The sequence below is a fragment of the Canis lupus genome, chromosome 2, assembly GCF_011100685.1.
Source record: "Canis lupus familiaris isolate Mischka breed German Shepherd chromosome 2, alternate assembly UU_Cfam_GSD_1.0, whole genome shotgun sequence".
NCBI lineage: Eukaryota > Metazoa > Chordata > Mammalia > Carnivora > Canidae > Canis > Canis lupus.
The window spans coordinates 58,396,967-58,414,197 of record NC_049223.1 but is presented as its reverse complement, the minus strand read 5'-3'; the positions used below and the strand labels follow the sequence as shown (position 1 = coordinate 58,414,197).

General features: G+C 45.0%; 2 protein-coding genes across 11 annotated transcripts in view; both read left to right on the top strand.

Annotated features, from left to right (window-relative positions):
- RSPRY1 (ring finger and SPRY domain containing 1) overlaps positions 1-3,240 on the top strand; it is a 46,421-nt gene extending 43,181 nt beyond the window's left edge. For all 7 annotated transcript variants that reach the window (XM_038530972.1, XM_038530977.1, XM_038530973.1 and 4 more), the window contains one exon: positions 1,876-3,240. In XM_038530972.1, coding sequence (XP_038386900.1) covers positions 1,876-1,972 — 97 coding nt within the window. In that variant the 3' untranslated portion in view covers positions 1,973-3,240. The remainder of the gene's footprint in view (positions 1-1,875) is intronic.
- Positions 3,241-9,247: 6,007 nt separating this feature from the next.
- On the top strand, positions 9,248-16,676 carry ARL2BP (ADP ribosylation factor like GTPase 2 binding protein). 4 transcript variants are annotated; one of them, XM_038530970.1, is made up of 6 exons: positions 9,248-9,417; positions 10,066-10,127; positions 11,650-11,756; positions 13,582-13,667; positions 13,903-13,999; positions 14,522-16,676. In XM_038530970.1, the coding sequence occupies exons 1-6, from the start codon at positions 9,380-9,382 to the stop codon at positions 14,621-14,623; spliced, it is 492 nt and encodes a 163-aa protein (XP_038386898.1). In that variant the 5' UTR covers positions 9,248-9,379; the 3' UTR covers positions 14,624-16,676. The 4 variants fall into 4 exon arrangements, with proteins under 4 accessions (XP_038386898.1, XP_038386899.1, XP_038386896.1 ...); XM_038530971.1 differs by lacking the exon at positions 14,522-16,676 and adding an exon at positions 14,282-14,476 and having other exon boundaries at positions 9,263-9,417; XM_038530968.1 differs by having other exon boundaries at positions 9,264-9,417; positions 14,500-16,676.
- Positions 16,677-17,231: the final 555 nt, after the last annotated feature.

Below are 17,231 nucleotides of genomic sequence, written 5' to 3'. Positions count from 1 at the left end.
CCCTGTAACTCAGCTCCCGTACCCTGCCCTGCTCTTTCTTTTTTTTCTACCTGCCCTGCTCTTTCTTTTGGCAGAGCTTTAGTCACTAGGTCTCCTGAGGGTCCAGAGCCTAGAGTGATGGACCCCAGTTTATCACCTCCAGGTGTGGCTCAGCCTGGGCCCTTCACTCTGCCTTGGTAACTTTTGCAATGGGTTGTTATCTAATTGGCTGTTAAGGGAAGTGCAGGCAGTGTATCTCATTTCACCCTTAGCTTTACCAATTTCTCTTGTGGAAGAAAAGCCCAGTGACTCCACCTGTGGCTGTTCCTTGGCATCAACTCTGCAGCCTGGAATTCTCAGTTTGAGCACCTTTGAAGATTTTAATTACTAGAGCCTCACAGGCAGATGCAAAGTTTAAAGAATGGATATCTCAACACCCTTTTTAATCTTTGTCTCTGGGAGGTTGTTGAGATCCCAAAGAGCAGTACTTGATCTTACTCAGCTTTGGGCTTTCTGGCCCTTCTCAGTGGTTTTGCACACATAGCGTGCTGATAAATGGGGGCTAAAATCTAAAAACTCAGAACCAGGTATCTTTAAGTATTAGCAGTGTCCATAGTAGATATATACAAAACAGAATCAAAAGAGGAAACCTAGAATCATAAGAAAATGTAGCTCAACTTTCTGCAGCAACAATTTTAAAGGGGTAGGAAGGAAGAAAGGAAATCTGGATAAACTGAATGACTTGAGCAGACCGTGGGAGATGAACAATCTAAGCATTCCTATTACCATAAAAGAAATCAAGATGATTATCAAAGCCACATTTGACACACACACACACACACACACCTGCAAAAGCACAAAGCCCAAATGGTTTCACAGATGAATTATTTCAAACTTTCAGGGAATAGATAGATTCTATATAAACTAAAAAAAAAAAAAAAAACAAAACAAAAAAACAAAGATTCTATATAAACTTCTCCAGACCAGGGGTGTCTAGCTGACTTAGTCCATGGAGCATGCAACTCTTGATCTTGGGGCTCTGAGTTTCAGCCCTCTGTTGGTGTAGAGATTATTTAAATGAGTAAATAAAAACTTTACAAAAAAAAAAAAAAAAGCCTATCTGAGAATACATACCAAGAAATATGTGGTGCCTATGAAAAGAAAACTTTTAAACTTTATACTAAAGAATGTAGTACAAGACTCGAATAAATGGGCCTGTTCTTGAAAGAGCTCTCAGTATTGTAAAGGGGACAATTTTCCCGTAACTCCAAGTTTAATTTGGGTCAACTTTTTTTCTTCCTTCCTGGAAATAGAAATGCTAATTTAAGAGCTTACATGTTAGAAGGCAAGAAAATTGTGAAAATGAAAAGTTATGGAGGGGACCCACCCTACCTACCACATCTTAAGATCTATTAAAATAAAGGCTTATAGTTTGCTCCCAGTATATAAAAAGAATGGCAGCACAGTGGAACAGAACAGAAACCCAGAAGTGGAACTAACTACATACAAATGAAAATTTGGCATATAAAGGCTTTGTGTCAAATCTGCAGTGTGAAATGGGAATTTAATATTGGGCTGAATAGCTGTCTGGGAAAATAACATGTTCTATCCCTACGCATATATACACATCTGTAAGTTTTTGCTGTGTACATACAGACTTTACAGACTTTCTAGAAGAATCTACTTGAATTTTTGACTTCTCAGAAGAAGAAAATGGAGGATCAGAAATGAGAGGGAGACTCATTGTTGGTTTATATTTTATTGTTCATTTTTTAACGATGTGTAATGATTATACTTTCACTGAACAAACTTGTTAATATTTTAGATTAGTTGGCACATTGTCAGTTTGCCCTTTTGAAGCATTAACCTGACCAGCACTTGTATCTTTCTCCTCAGTGACCTGTGCATGGATTGTGCCTTGCAACTGGAGACCTGCCCGTTGTGTCGTAAAGAAATAGTGTCTAGAGTCAGACAGATCTCTCATATTTCATGACACACGTGAAGAGGCATCATGGACTTATTTCTACTTGATTCCAGCCAATGTTGAAGAGAAAACAAAGAAAAAAAAAAACAAACATCTCTAATCAGTTGTGCGCACATTGAAACTTATAGCCATGGCCAGATTTTATGCTAAAAATGGTAGTTTGTTAAAGACAAAATTCTCTTAGAATCTAACCCAACTTGCCAGCCCTGAGAAATTCCTTTTAAGGCCAAGGAAAGCTGAGTGCTAACAGCTAGGCCTGTGGTCCTTCCATGAAAAACGCTAGGAGACCGTGCCCTCCTGAGTGCTGAAACCACACTGGAATTCTCCATGTTGGGTGCATTTGATTGTTTAACAGGATGTATTGTCTCATTCTAAAGTTTTTATCTGGGGCAGAAGTCATTATGGAAAAGTAAACAGCTTTTCTGGGTTAAACATAACTCCCCATTGGTCACAGAGACACCGGTGTTTTAAGCGTGGATATTGCACTGCAAGACTTGAATCTATAAACTAGAACCACACAGGTCAATGCTACAAGCAACATGGAGGGCCTGAAAGAAGGTGCACAGACTGTGGAAAAAAAACCCAATTTTTGATATTTCCGTGATTCCAAAGAACATTGTAGTTTTTTTTTAACTGCAGAAAACTGGTGGTATTTTCACATTCATGGTGTTTCTATCCAGTTTCAATACCCGCATTTTCTGAGGAAAAAATGTTTTAACAATGCAGGAGGAGTTATTAAATTAATTGCAATGTTAGACTGGAGAAAATTTGGTATTTAGGGTATTTTTAAGGTACCATCAAATCAGGTTTTTTGTTTTTTGTTAAAAATTTTTTTTAAATCAGTATTGTTTTTGGAAGTAATATACTTTGAAACTCTTGAACTAACAGTCTCAAAAACTCTTAGAGGACAGTCTGAGAGCGCGTATTCCTATTGTTTTAAATAAATACATGTTTTTTGAAGAGTAAATTCAATCATGGATTGTTGCTATGTCTTCATCAAAAGTGTTAATCCCTCTCAGGGTCTCCGGTGAAGACCTTCAAGAGTTTGGTTTTTTCTCCCAGAAAATTGGAAGGTAGAATTGTAAATTCATAGAACTTATTTTATAATGGTGTACCTCAGCAGCTGCCTTTCAATTTATGCCAAGTCCTTACTGAGTTTATACTTGAATAGTAAATATGTCTTCTGAGTTTTACAGTGTCTTAAACTCAATGCACATTTTTTTTCTTCCTTCCCCACCCTTTCTTGTTTGTAATTCATTAAACTGTTCTATCACAGAGCTGATTTCCTTCCTGGCCGTACTTGTTGGGGTGCTGGATTTTTTCCATGTCTTTAGTCTTCCATAATTTCAAATATATATATAAATATATATATACACACACATATATAAATATATATATACATAAGTATATATATATATATACACCTTCTTTAGCTTGTGAATACAGTAATTTGCATTGAAGAAATAAAACATTTATTGCCTTTTTTGACTAAGATTTCACAACTTTCATTGGTACCTGCTGCTAAGGTTCCAAGACTTCATTCTCTCAGTTTTAAGGGCTACTTTCCAAGGTAGGAGAGTCAAGTATTAGAATTAAGAAGCAAGAGTAATCGTTTACTCATCCCGCAGATCTTTGTTGAGCACCTAGTATGTTCTGGGCACTGTGCATGGTATACAAAACATCTGTTTGTGGAGCTTATGTCTGACAGTGGGGAGAAGACAATATATTTGTTTCATAAGTTGTTAGTGCCTTCAAAGATTAGGGTGCTATGAGAGAGAGAGAATGAGTAGGACTTAATTTAGATGGGTGGAAGGGGGCAGAAGAAATCTTACTGAGGAACTAAACACTAGTAAAAACGTCAAGGAAAAAGTAGGACATGGCCAGGCATGGAGACCGAGAACAAGCTTCTAGGATTCCATAGCTATGGGAACACAGCATTGCAGGCAAAGGCCTAACTAGGAAGAAACCTCTGAGCTTCAGGATCTGATGGAAGATTCCTGAAGTTAATAAGGTAGGAACTGAGAGAGTAGAACAGTGTGCTCCCATGTTGGAGAGGTCAGGGGACTACTCATGAAGCCATGTTGAGGAATTCATATTTTATCCTAAGTGCAATAGAAAGCAAAGAGGTAAACATGGGAGTGCACCAATAATTTTAAAAGATAGCTCTAGCATCTATGTGGAGAATGGACAAGGTAGGGGTGAGGAAGGAGCAGTGCAGGGCAGAGAACAAGCAAAACAGGGAAATAGTAAAATAGTAGGGAGACTTTGAAGTCCAGCAGACAGGTGAGGGTGGTCTTATAAATTCAGTGGAGAAAAGTGGACAGAATTAATAGGTCATCTCAGAAATCAAATGCAAGAGTCTATTAGATTTCTAAAAATCTACTCTTGAATTTTGTTCATAAGATAGCCTTTTCCAATTCTTTACTAGACAATAAGACAAAAGGACTTCAATACTAAGTTACTTGGGATGGGAGCAAAGTTGTAATCTTGGAGCTGCTGCAACGGGAAAGACCACATAGAAGAGAAAAAAAAAATGGGAATAGCAAGTAATGTAGAAGGGAATAAACTGTAGATCAATATTCTGCACTGCATGTAAGCATTTTAAGAGAAATTGAAAGCTAGGCTTTTACTGATACCACAGAGAAAAAATTAAATGCTGGCATTTCTTCAGTGATTTTTAAAGATTTTATTTATTCATGAGAGACACAGAGAGAGAGGCAGAGACAGGCAGAGGGAGAAGCAGGCTCCATGCAGGGAGCCGGGCATGGAACTCAATCCTGGGTCTCCAGGATCATTACCTGGGCTGAAGGCAGCGCTAAACCACTGAGCCACCCAGGCTGCCCTCTCAGTGATTTATTGGAGAAATGCTCCCAGGGTTCCAGCCAAAAAAAAAATTTTAATGAATTGCTATCTTTTTGGAATGATACTGATAAAGCAAGGTAAAGTTATGGTGCCTTTTGCACACCAGAAAACAAGGATTCAATCAAATCAAAATTTCATTTGCAGAAAATGACTTTTGCATGAATTTCAGATATCTTGAATCCAGGAAACTGTTCAGCTCTTTCCAAGATAGTCTTTTTTTTTTTTTAAGATTTTATTTATTTATTCATGACAGAGAGAGGCAGAGACACAGGCAGAGGGAGAAGCAGGCTCCATGCAGGGAGCCTGACGTGGGACTCGATCCTGGGATTCCGGGATCAGACCCTGGGCTGAAGGCGGCGCTAAACTGCTGAGCCACCCAGGCTGCCCAGATAGTCCATTTTTTATTCATTCACTTAAAACAATTGTTTTTAATATTTTATTTGAGAGAGAAATAGTGTCAAGAGTACGAAGAGGGAGAGGAGCAGAGGGAAAGGGACAAGCAAACTCTGCACTGAGCGTGGAGCTTGACAGGGGTGCTCCATCTCAGGACCCTGAGATCATGACCTGAGCCAAAATCAAGAGTTGGGTAGTTCACCAACTGAACCACCCAGGCCAGATCATAATCTCATTGGTTGTGGGATCAAGCCCCCTACCTGGCTACTCCCTCACCTGGGAGTCTGCTCGATTCTCTACCCCCCAAAATAAGTCTTAAATTGTTTTTTTTTTTTAAGATTTTATTTATTCATGAGAGACACAGAAAGAGAGGTAGAGACACAGAGGAAGGAGAAGCAAGCTCCAGGCAAGGAGCCCAACGTGGAACCCAATCCTGGGAATCCAGGTTCAGGCCCTGAGCCAAAGGCAGCCACTCAACCACTGAGCCACCCAGGCATCCCTTAAAATTTTTTTTAATGCTTACCCACAAAGGATTTAAGAAATGACTATTGGGACGCTTGGATGGCTCAGTGGTTGAGCGTCTGCCTTCGGCTCAGGGCATGATCCTGGGTCCAGAGATTGAGTCCCACATTGGGCTCCCTGTGAGAGGCCTGCTTGTCCCTCTGTCTGTCTCTGCCTCTATGTCTCTCATGAATAGATAAATAAAATCTTTTAAAAAAAAGAAATTATTAATGTAAAACATAATATATTCAAGTGAGTCTTAAATTTTTTCTTTAAAGGCCACCATTCTGTTTTAGCAGAAAAACATGTTCTGATTTCTAGGAGTATTGTTTGACAGCTCAGGGATTGGAGCCATATATAGCATGACAGTTAAACATACCTTGGGAGTAAGCCTGGACCCAGTTCCAGCTCAATGATGCCACTTATCACCCATTTGCAAGTACTTCTAAGCCTTTGTTTCTTAATCTATAAGATAATAACTTTAGGAGTTGTTTCTTTTTTTTCTCATAGAGTTTCAAGTATTTCAAAAAGAGACCATGTATATAAATATATGCTTAGCACAGTAACTGGCACATGCCTGAGTAAATGGGTACCTATTATTATCTTTGTGCCCATTTGTTCTTCAAGCCAGACATGGTAGGGCACCTGGGTGGCTCCATCGGTTAAGCGGCTGATTTTGGCTAAGGTCATGGTCTCAGGATCCTGGGATCCAGCCCCATGTTGGGCTCCCTGCTCAGCAAAGAGTCTGCTTGTCCCTCTCCCTCTGCCTCAGCCCTTCCCCCGTTTGTGCTCTGTCTCTCAAATAAATAAAATCTTAAAACAAGACAAAACTCAGAAATGGTAAAGTGGAATTAGCCACAAATTCTTTGACATCTTTCCCATCTACAGATGAAGTTTAAGCCCCCTCTCCTAAAATCTGGATGGACTTCATGTCTATTTGACTAATAGAAGTCAGTGGAAGTGACACTGTGCCAGTTTCCAGTCCCTAAGTGGCTGGCAATTTCCAATTCCTGTCTCTTGAAATATTTGTTTTTGGACCCAGCCACCATGGTGTGAGAAAACTCAACCATCTCTGGGAAGACTTAAATGGAGAGAAACTGAAGACACCCCCCCCCCCCACTCCCTGCCAACCAGTAGTCCTCTGACCAACATCCACAGCTGAGCTCCCAGGCAAGAGCCAACAATGATTTGCCAGACATGTGAGTGAGCATGCTGGAAGAGGCTCCTCTAGCCCCATTCCAGCTGCCCCAACTGATGCCAAGTAGAACAGAGACTGTCACTACCAAGTCCTGCCCAAATTGCAGATTGCTAAGCACAATAATTGTTGTGTTGTCACTAAATTTTTGGGTAGTTTGTAATAGCAATAGATATCCAGAACAGCTGAAATCATTTCCTACTCCACTCTGATTGCATATGATTCAGAAGTAGAAAAATGGTGAGCACGTTCATTTAGTCCAGAAGAAATAAGTGGTTTATAGAGAAAATAGGTCATGAGGAAATGCTGAGTTTGCTTTGAGCTGCAAAACCATCACTTGCCTTAAATATAACTCAGTCTAGTTAATCAGCAAACCTTTATAGATACCTGTCTTCTATTTGGTGCTAAATATAATAGCTCTGAGATCTGATCTCATTCACTCTGGATACAACTCTCTTGGTAACCATTTTTAGTTCCAGATCCCACTGTTTGTTTTTTAAGATTTTATTTATTCATGAGAGACACAGAGCAAGAGACAGGAGCAAGAAAGAGCAAGAGGGAGGAGCAGGCTCCATGCAGGGAGCCCGAAGTGGGACTTGATCCCGGGTCTCCAGGATCACGCCCTGGGCTGAAGGCGGCACTAAACCGCTGAGCCACCCGGGCTGCCCCCAGATTCCACTGTTAACTATTTTTTAAAATGTTATTTGAGAGGGCAGTCCTGGTGGCTCAGCGGGCGTGATCCTGGAGACCCGGGATCAAGTCCCACGTCGGGCTCCCTGCATGGAGCCTGCTCCTCCCTCTGCCTGTGTCTCTGCCTCTCTCTATGTGTCTCTCATGAATGAATAAATTAAATCTTTAAAAAATAAATGTTATTTGAGAGAGTGAGACAGCAAGCATGAGTGAGCGAGGGAGGGGCAGAAGGGGAGAGAGAGGGACAAGTAGACTCTTGTTTGGTGGGGGAGGGCTCAATCCCATGGCCTGGAGATCACCATCTGAGCCAAAACCACAGTGGGATACCAAACCCATTGAGCCACCCAGGTACCCCTCACTGAGATCTATTTCATGTCCATTCAAAATGTCAATTCACTCAGGCTGGCCATCTTGACCCTCAGATCAAACCTTCACTGCAGACACGTACCACACATTTGGCCCAAGGGTATAACACAACCAAAGACACATAAGGCCTCATGGTCCAATCCTGAGAAATCAGCTCCAGGCACCTGGGTGGCTCAGGGGCCGAGGGTTTGCCTTTGGCTCAGGTCGTGATCCTGGGGTCCGGGGTCGAGTCCTGCCTCAGGCTCCCCTCAGAGAGCCTGCTTCTCCCTCTACCTGTCTATGCTTCTGCGTCTCTCGTGAATAAAATCTTTAATAAACAAAGAGAAATCAGCTCTCGGGAATCCTTTTGCAAAATTTGAGTTTGGGAGGGGAGTTTTCCTGGAACACAATTATCCCATTTCTGATTACATTGGTTCAGTGATTGTCAACTTTTATTGCGCCTAATTAGCCAAGAAACTAATAACTGCTTGCCGAATAATGTTTATGATATGAATATTATCTTTATGATGTAAATTCCACAAAAGGTTGCAACTGTCTTGTAAGAGGTCTGCATTATTAGATTCAAAAGCTAAGGGATTGGCACTCAAGAAATCTGCAGTTTACAGTGCTCTTACAACCCACTTTAATCTTTTTAAAAGATTTAGAGAGCGAGCAAGCACGGGGGGCCGGCGTTAGGGCGGCGGGAGATGGAGAGAGAATCTCCGGCGGACGCCACGCTGAGCGCGGAGCGCACGCAGGCCTGGGTCTCCATCCCGGGAACACGGCCTGGGCGGAAATCCAGAGTCCCACCCTAGGCCACTGAGCCTCCCAGGCGCCCCCTATTTAATCTTCTTAAATCCTGTAATTTATCCCCAAGTTGCAAGCGAAACTGCGGTCCTCAGCTTCCATTCCTTCCTCGTTAAGAGGGGACGACGCGAGAGTTAACCGCCACCAACCCAGAGGACGCTCCGGGAACAGGCGGCCGCTGAGGCTCAAGGCCTGCCCCCCGCGCCTCTCTCCGTTTCCTCACTTCCGCTCCCCACTTTGCCCCGCCCCCGGCGTCGGGCAGCGCGCGCCTGTGATTGGCTCTCGGGAAGCGCGAGGCGGCGGAAGCGGTTGTGGTGGCCATGGTGACGGGAGGCGGGGCGCGGCGCCGGGCTGTGGGTAACTGACGCCCGGACCCCGCGGCGAGTGCGGCGGGCGCCGAGAGGCCTGGCCGGGCGCGGGGGCCCGGGCGGCTCGTGGCCGCCGCCGGGGAGCCTGAGGCCTGAGGCCCGGGCCGTGAGCGGCCGCGGCGTCGGCGGCGAGGCCTCCCGGATGCGGGCTGGGGCTCTACGGAGCAGAGCGGAGGCTGGGCCCGGGCCGCGGGCGGGGTAAGGCCGACGGGCGCGCTCGCCCCGCGGGTGGATGCGGCGGCGGCGGCGGCGGCGATGGACGCCCTAGAGGAAGAGAGCTTCGCGCTGTCGTTGTGAGTGACGCCGCCCGGCGCTGCCGGCGCTCGCCCGGGCCTCCGCCCCGTGCAGTGGGGGTGTCCGGGAGGGCCGGGAGCGGGGTGAGGGGCCGCCGCCGACCGCGCGGCTGCAGCGGCCTCCCTGCTGAGGCCTGGAGGCCGCGGGGGGGGGGGGGGAGGGGAGAGAGCGACGGTGGTGAAGCTCCGACCCTCCGTCGTCAGCAGAGCCCGGCGGCCTTGAGCTGCCGAGGCCGAGCACGGGGCGGAGGACCCGCCACCACCTCGGGGACTCCCGGGCCTGTCGCCCTCCGCCAGTGTGTCGCTGGCGCCGGGCCCGCGCTCGCAGGCCGCTCGGTGTGCGCTGATGGCGACACCCGGGGGGCGGGCGGGCCGTCGCTCCCTTTACCTGCCCCTGTCGTAGTTCCTCGTGTCAGGACAGGTTTTCCGAAAGTGGAGACATTCATTGAGCTTCGATGTCACCAACGTGTCAAACGTATCGCCCTGTTTGGAATCGCTCCCTTAGACGATCATCATTCTTAGTGGTTGAAGCTGGGTGATGGGAAGTTCGTTTTGCGGTTTCTTTTTTAGGCATGTTTAAAATGTCCTTGATATATTTTTTAAGCGGATTCTTTGAAACAGCACCTAATGGCGGTATATATTTTTCAGCTCTTCTGCCTCTGATGCAGAATTCGACGCTGTGGTTGGATATTTAGAGGACATCATCATGGGTAAGCTTCCTTGAGCCGCGGTCTAACCTGTGCCCTCTGTAGTTCTTACCCCCTTGCAGTTTGGAGTTCATTTTGAGAGAAAACAGCAAGCTGCGAATCAGTTTCAACGTAGCACAGAGTAATATGGAGCCTTGCTGTGATTTTTGAGGCAAACATCCCCCACTGCTTCAACAGTAACCATGGATTTAGGTCCTAGAAGGGATTTACGGAGGGGATGGGGCCCTAGACGTTAGGAAGCTCTTGGCACAGCCTACCTTATTTCAGAGTAAGAGGAATTCCATTTTTCAGTTTTGAGCTTTAACGTTTTCATCACATAAACCACAGCCCAATACCATAGTCATAGCACACATGTCCATGAAGAAAATAAAGCGCCATAGTTCAGCTGGTTCTGGTTCTGTATTTTCCTGGGTTCTGAGGCTTGCTTTGTGCATTAACTTGGGTGCACACAGGCCTGCTAATAAGCAGTGACAGGCACCCAAGGTTTAAGACAAATACGTGGGGGAGAAAAACTTTGAGAAAATTCAGAGTTTTCTTCAAATTAGGCAAAAAAGGACTGCGTTAGTTTAGTGGTCCTAGCAGTGTTTCTCAGTCTAGTTTAGTCTGAAAATGACTGACCCAAGCTTTTATATTTTCAGGTCCCAAAAAGGTTCACACTTTAAATATTTCACCAGTAAGCCCTTGTCCTCTGTGACTCTGACGGTTTCTGGGAGAATCCCAAGGAATACTTCTGAGTTCTTTTGCCCTTTTGGGCACCCTGTGCCATGGGAAAAGGACCCTTTTTTAAGCTCAGGGTATTTATCCTAAAGTCTGGGTCATTTGTGAAGCTTTCCTTTTACTTTCAGAAGTAATATTCTCTTCACTTGCTAACGTTCCCTGTTCTCTCACATTCAAGTGTTTGCTATAAACTAATCTCTATGCTAGTCCTTATCTGAATTCCACTTGGCAATCCTTTATGATAGGTACTTTGATCATCCTCATTTTCTAGTCGACAAAACTGGGGCTTAGAGATACTAGGAAGTGTGCCAAGGTCACACAATTCAAGTGGCTGAGCTAGGATCAGAGCCCATGTGCTTAATCACTGCACTGTTACAGCTGCTGAAATCATATTATAAGAGAACCCATTCCTTTGTGGAAAAGGCATGTGAAGGAGCTCCCAAGCCACCCTGAATTGGGTGTCTTTAAAATGGACCAAAGAATGGTGGTCATGGTTGCATAACAATGGGGATGTACTTAATGCCACCAAACCACACTCAAAAATAGTTAAAATGGTGAATTTTTTGTGAGGTATATGTTACCACATTTTTAAAAATACTAATACTTATTATTAATAAAAAGACTGGATCGGGCTTTTTGAACACTGGTATCCTATTGAACACTTCCTTAAAGCATCTTTAGCTTTCCCTCTCCTAGATCCTGGCCATTGAGAAAGCACTTGTGCTGGCAGAGAATTCCTGCCTGTTTATAAATCAGAATGGTTTTTAGTTTCCAATAAAAAGCGTAACATTTTCTTACTGTGGTTCAGATGACGAGTTCCAGTTACTACAGAGGAATTTCATGGACAAGTACTATCAGGAGTTTGAAGACACAGAAGAGAATAAACTCACCTACACGCCTATTTTTAATGAATATGTAAGTGGTTTTGTTTCCCTCCCCCTGAGATTAGTAGGAGTTCTTTAAAATGTGAGTTGAAAACCAAAAGATGTTGACATATGCTGGACTTTGAGAAGCTGCCACCTGTCAGGAATTGTTTAGAATCCGGTTTAGTTCTCATCTGTTGCTTTTCCTCCGCAGCATTTGGTGGCTTTCATCCAACTTGTTTTTTGTTTTTTTTGTTTTTTTAGATTTTATTTATTTACTTATGAGAGACACGGGGAGAGAGGCAGAGACACAGGCACAGGGAGAAGCAGGCTCCATGCAGGGAGCCCGACACAGGACTCCGGGTCTCCAGGATCACGCCCTGGGCTGCAGGTGGCGCTAAACCGCTGCGCCACCAGGGCTGCCCCATCCAACTTACTTTAAAAAAGAAGTTTGGCTTGATCATACTCCTGTCTTCAGTTAGAACATATGGGTTCACTGTACCTTGCATTGATATGCTTTTGACCTTTGGACTTGGGACACACACTACAGCTGACCCTTAAACACTATGGGGACTTGGGGTGCCGATGCCCCTGTGGTCAAAAATCCCCATATAACTTTCTGACTTCTCAAAAACATAACTACTTGTAGCCTGTTGACTGGAAGCCTTACCAATAACAAATTGTTGATAAACACGTATTTTGTATAGGTATTCTATACTGTATTAAAGGAAACTGGAGAAAAGAAAATGTTACTAAAATCATAAAGAGAAATTACAGTTAAAGTACTGTATTATATTTATAAAACAAAGACAAAAAACCCATGTCTGTGTGGAGACACACAGTTCAGACCCTCTCTATTAAGCATCAACTGTGTTTTTTGCTACAACACATCCAGTCAGACATGGCATGACTGTTAGGTGGAAGTGAAAACCAAGACCAAGATCATTAATCAGTTGGTGGGGAGACCACGACCAGAACCCAGGAGTCTCAACTCTGGACCCTTGCTGAGGCCTGGAGTTACCCTCTTGGTACGATATCCTCTGTCTGAGCAAAGGTTGAGTCTCCGGGATTTTCTTAGCCTTAGAAGCATGACATCCTGGATGGTTTCCTCCAGCCAAGCCTCAACATATATAGAACCTGTGATTACCTCCAGCAGTATGCCTCTTTGCCCCCCCCCCCCCTTTTTTTTTAAAGATCTTTTTTTTTTTTTTTTAAAGATTTTATTTATTTATTCATGATAGTCACAGAGAGAGAGAGAGAGAGGCAGAGACACAGGCAGAGGGAGAAGCAGGCTCCATGCACCGGGAGCCCGACGTGGGATTCGATCCCGGGCCTCCAGGATCGCGCCCTGGGCCAAAGGCAGGCGCCAAACCGCTGCGCCACCCAGGGATCCCTTTTTATTTATTCATGAGAGAGGCAGAGACACAGGCAGAGGGAGAAGCAGGCTCCCCACAGGGAGCCTGATGCGGAACTCCATCCCAGGAACCCAAAAACCGAGGATCACGACCTGAGCCAAAGGCAGACGCTCAGCCACTGAGCCACTCAGGCACCCCTGTCCGTTCTTTTTTAATAGATTCCATCTGCCCAAGGAAAAAGGCTCCATTTACTTCATTACTCACTTCCTACCACGGGGAGTTGGGAGCCCTGGTGTCCGCTGCCTCCACCTATCTCAGCACCTTCCCCTTCCCCATGTGAGCCAGGGCACGTGCTCAGTGAGGACAAGCGCCCTATTTGGGTTCTTTAGTTTCCCCAGCGCTCACCATGGAGCCTGGCACATAGAATAGGCTCTTAGGAAGTGTTTGCAAAGGCCTAGAGCCCAGACTTCTCTGAAAAGCAGCCTTGTTTTCCTAAAACCACGATCCCTTCCACTGTTGCAGATTTCTTTGGTAGAAAAGTATATTGAAGAACAGCTGCTGGAGCGGATTCCTGGGTTTAACATGGCGGCTTTCACAACAACTTTACAGTGAGTTGCGCTTAACTCTGCACTTGTATCTTTTTTCACCTTCCTCCTCCTTCACTCTGAAAAAAAGGCCCTCTTTTTAATTTTTTTTATTTTTGCTCCAGTGCATGAACATGAACGGTGGCAGCACTCAGTGGTTGGGTCCTGGGTGGGAGGCCCTCACAACCCTCTAGTGGGATCTTGAAGAGACAGAGTCTGTTTTAGCCTGTTGTGAAAAGGCCATCCTTTTCCTCCACAGGCACCATAAAGATGAAGTGGCAGGCGACATATTTGACATGCTGCTCACGTTTACAGATTTCCTGGCTTTTAAAGAAATGTTTCTGGACTACAGAGCAGTAAGTCACTCTTGCTCACTTTGTTAGCCACATCAAAGCACTAAGGAAATGTCAAGTAGAAACTTGGTTTCTCCCCACCACTGGCTGGCTATCAGTCTGGCAGCTAACCAGGTGTCAGAAGAGCAAGCTACTGTCCTCCAAGCAGGACCCAGCACCCTTACTGAGGGACTATATTGTCGTGTTTTGTTGTAACAAGTCCCAGGTACCTCTTACAGACCATAAATAATCAAAAGGACAAAACTGAAAAGCAGGTCTAATTACCTTGCCTCTCTTCTAATGCAGGCTCTTCATAGGAAAAAATCTATTTCTGTGAAAAGAGGTGACACTTTTTAAAGAATGACTGGGGCAGCGCTGAACCAGAATGCAAAATAACCTCCTTCCCCCTCCTGTGTGCTCCTCTGTGGCCACCCTCTCAGCCTGAGCACCTCCTCCCCCATGCCAGAGGCAGAATTCTGACCTAGAAAAGGACTTTTATTTTTCCCCTATTCCTTGCCTCTTAGGATTATTTCTTTTCTAACCCAGGAAAAAGAAGGTCGGGGACTGGACTTAAGCAGTGGTTTAGTGGTGACTTCATTGTGCAAATCATCTTCTGTGCCAGCTTCCCAGAATGACCTGCGGCCCTAGGTCCCACCACCAGGCAATGGGATCTTTCTGGACGTTGCCAGCCCAATAGACTGGAAGAGGCTCTGGCTAATGTGACAATACCCATTGGAAAGACTGACTCTGTTTTACAACTCATTAATGTTAAGTATTGATGGGTCAGAAGACAATCCACTGACCCTACAGAGACCCTGAAGCACCTTCTCGTGTTCGGTAATCCTACCACTCCTCCCCGAGCAGACCCCCTGCCTCAGGCCTCTGCGTCAGGCCCTTCTGGAGCAAGCCCAAGGCGGGCATCACACCGGGGCCTCTTTCCCTGATATACATGCTGGTAGGTCAGAAGCATTTGGAAGAACCCATCCTCTCCGGCCCACTTTGGCTCAGCAGGCTCTGCATGTCCATCAGGCTCTTGTGTGCTCACAGCCTTCTGTATGCATCGTTTCATCAGACCTGCAGCCTCAAAAGGGGGTTCTTCCTGTTGGGGAACATTTCCCTAGGCTGTTAATCAAGCCAGCCGCCTGGCTGAGCTCCCTGCCACATCCCAGCTAGCCTCGGCTCTAGGAATCAGCTGAGGATTCAGTCCTGTACCTGAAGCTCCATGTGAAAATCAGTTTCTTGTCTTTCACTTCGCAGTCCTTGCATCACTGTCTTCTGCTAGTCCTTGATGTAGTCTGTTTCTAGAATCCTCTTAAGCATTTTTTAGAAAAATATTTTTATAGGTAAATACTCAGGCTAACCTAGTGGATATAATCTTGGAGCCTCCATGATTACCCACTTAAAGATCAAAGTATTATATGCTGTGTGCTTTTTAGCTGTTAGTGCTATGAAAGCAAAAAGGCTTTCTTTGTTGGCGTGCCTGGTTTACTGGGCGCCAACGAGTGTGTGCTTATGCTGGAAGTAGGCTAAAAGGTCTCCCTTTCTTACAGCATGTTAAGTGTTTGTACAGGTTTCTGAAATCCCTTTCCATATAAATCATTTTGTTAGGTATTCTGTTGGGGGTAGGGTCTCTGTAGTTGCCTCCTCCTGTCAGAATCTGCCTGCCAAGATGGTGTTCCACTGAGCTAGCTCAGCAGAAGTAGGAGAGCAGACAGCTTCACTGGTCATCTGTAGGCTTTGACGTAGCACAATGTTTCAGAGAAATTACTGACCAGAAAAGACATATCATACCTCTAGAAAGAAAAAGCATAGTGTATTTCAATTCCCAATGTGTACCTTCTATATTTTTTCCCTAAGTAAAAACAAGACTCTACTGATTTCAGTTGGCTGTTGTGGTTTTAAAGTATGAGCTATAGACTGTGTTTTTCTGTACTAATGTGTGGCGCTTATTAAATACTTTTGTACCATAAGTAAACTTGGAAGTACATTGCAAGAACCATGATTCTTCAGAGTCCTCCCCTTTCTTCACTGTCACCGTTGGGTCACTGCTACTTTGGTCTTCCAAGCCAAAGGCACTCTCAGCCAGCTTTTGCAAATGCTGCCACTCCTAGCCTTTTGCTTCTTGCCCTTTTTATAGAGGATTACGCCACTATAGAGAACTATGCTGTAGTCCTCTAATGTTTGAAGTACTTGACGAAGACCTGTTGGTCTGTCTGCCTAGTTGACACAGGCCACAAATGTGTACAAGTGCAAAGAATCAGTTACAAGAAAATAAATGAGAACAGAGGCAGATGATTCTTTTCCACTCGGAAAAAAAAGCAAGCAAGCCTGTCGTAGCTAAATATTAGCAGATATGCTTTCTGATTTCTCATAAGGTTTCTAATTTTAGAAACCTGTCTCTGTCCACACAGCAACTTCTGTCCTTGTGTCACTTTTGTTGGAGCTGAGGGCTGGTTTGGAGTGTGAAACCTGCCCAGGTTCAGACAGCTGCACTGTCTTACTGCTGTGGACTCCTCACTGGCTGGAAGCAATATTCCCCTAAACTGCAGGGGGCGCTGGCCTAAACAAAACAGTAGTCAGAGTGAGCACATGGACGGACACCTGCAATGCAATTGGCTGTTGTGGCAGGTCAGAAACCTTAGGATTTTGTTTCCTCTTAAGCCTCCAAAAAAATAAATAAATAAAATGGGTTGACCCTTAAGACTGAACTCTCCTCTCTGGTTTAGTCCTGGAACAACTAGAGTTTATCAAATTCTGGGACACTTGAGAGTAAAAAGGGATCCTGCCCACGTTTCAACAAGCTAACTGGGACACAGGTGTCTGGGTTAATCCCCATCCCTCTGGGCTGGAGTGGTTCCTCCACCACAGTGCTCCAACAGTAGCCGCCACCAGCAGGAGCTCTGTCCCAAGACCCCGACCCCCCCCCCCCCCCCCGTGGATGCCTGAGATCACAGATAACACCAAACCTGCCTTATACTACTTTCCCTGATACATCCCCACCTATGAAAAAGTTTAATTTCTAAAGGCATGGTAAGAGGGATGCCTGGGTGGCTCAGCAATTTAGTGCCTGCCTTTGGCCCAGGGCCTGATCCTGGAGTCCCGGGATCATGTCCCACATCGGGCTCCCTGCAGGGAGCCTGCTTCTCCCTCTGCCTGTGTCTCTGCCTCTCTCTTTCTGTCTCTCATGAATAAATAAAATCTTAAAAAAAAAAAGGCATATAAGAGATTAACAATAGAACAACAATTAGGACAACAG

What these genes read in the sequence shown, in the direction of transcription:
- ARL2BP (XM_038530968.1), top strand. Translation starts at nt 9,380, where the DNA reads ATGGACGCCCTAGAGGAAGAGAGCTTCGCGCTGTCGTT. An exon ending in TTTAGAGGACATCATCATGG is followed by an intron (nt 10,128 to 11,649) that starts GTAAGCTTCCTT and finishes ACTGTGGTTCAG; the next exon opens with ATGACGAGTTCCAGTTACTA. An exon ending in GCTTTCACAACAACTTTACA is followed by an intron (nt 13,668 to 13,902) that starts GTGAGTTGCGCT and finishes TTTCCTCCACAG; the next exon opens with GCACCATAAAGATGAAGTGG.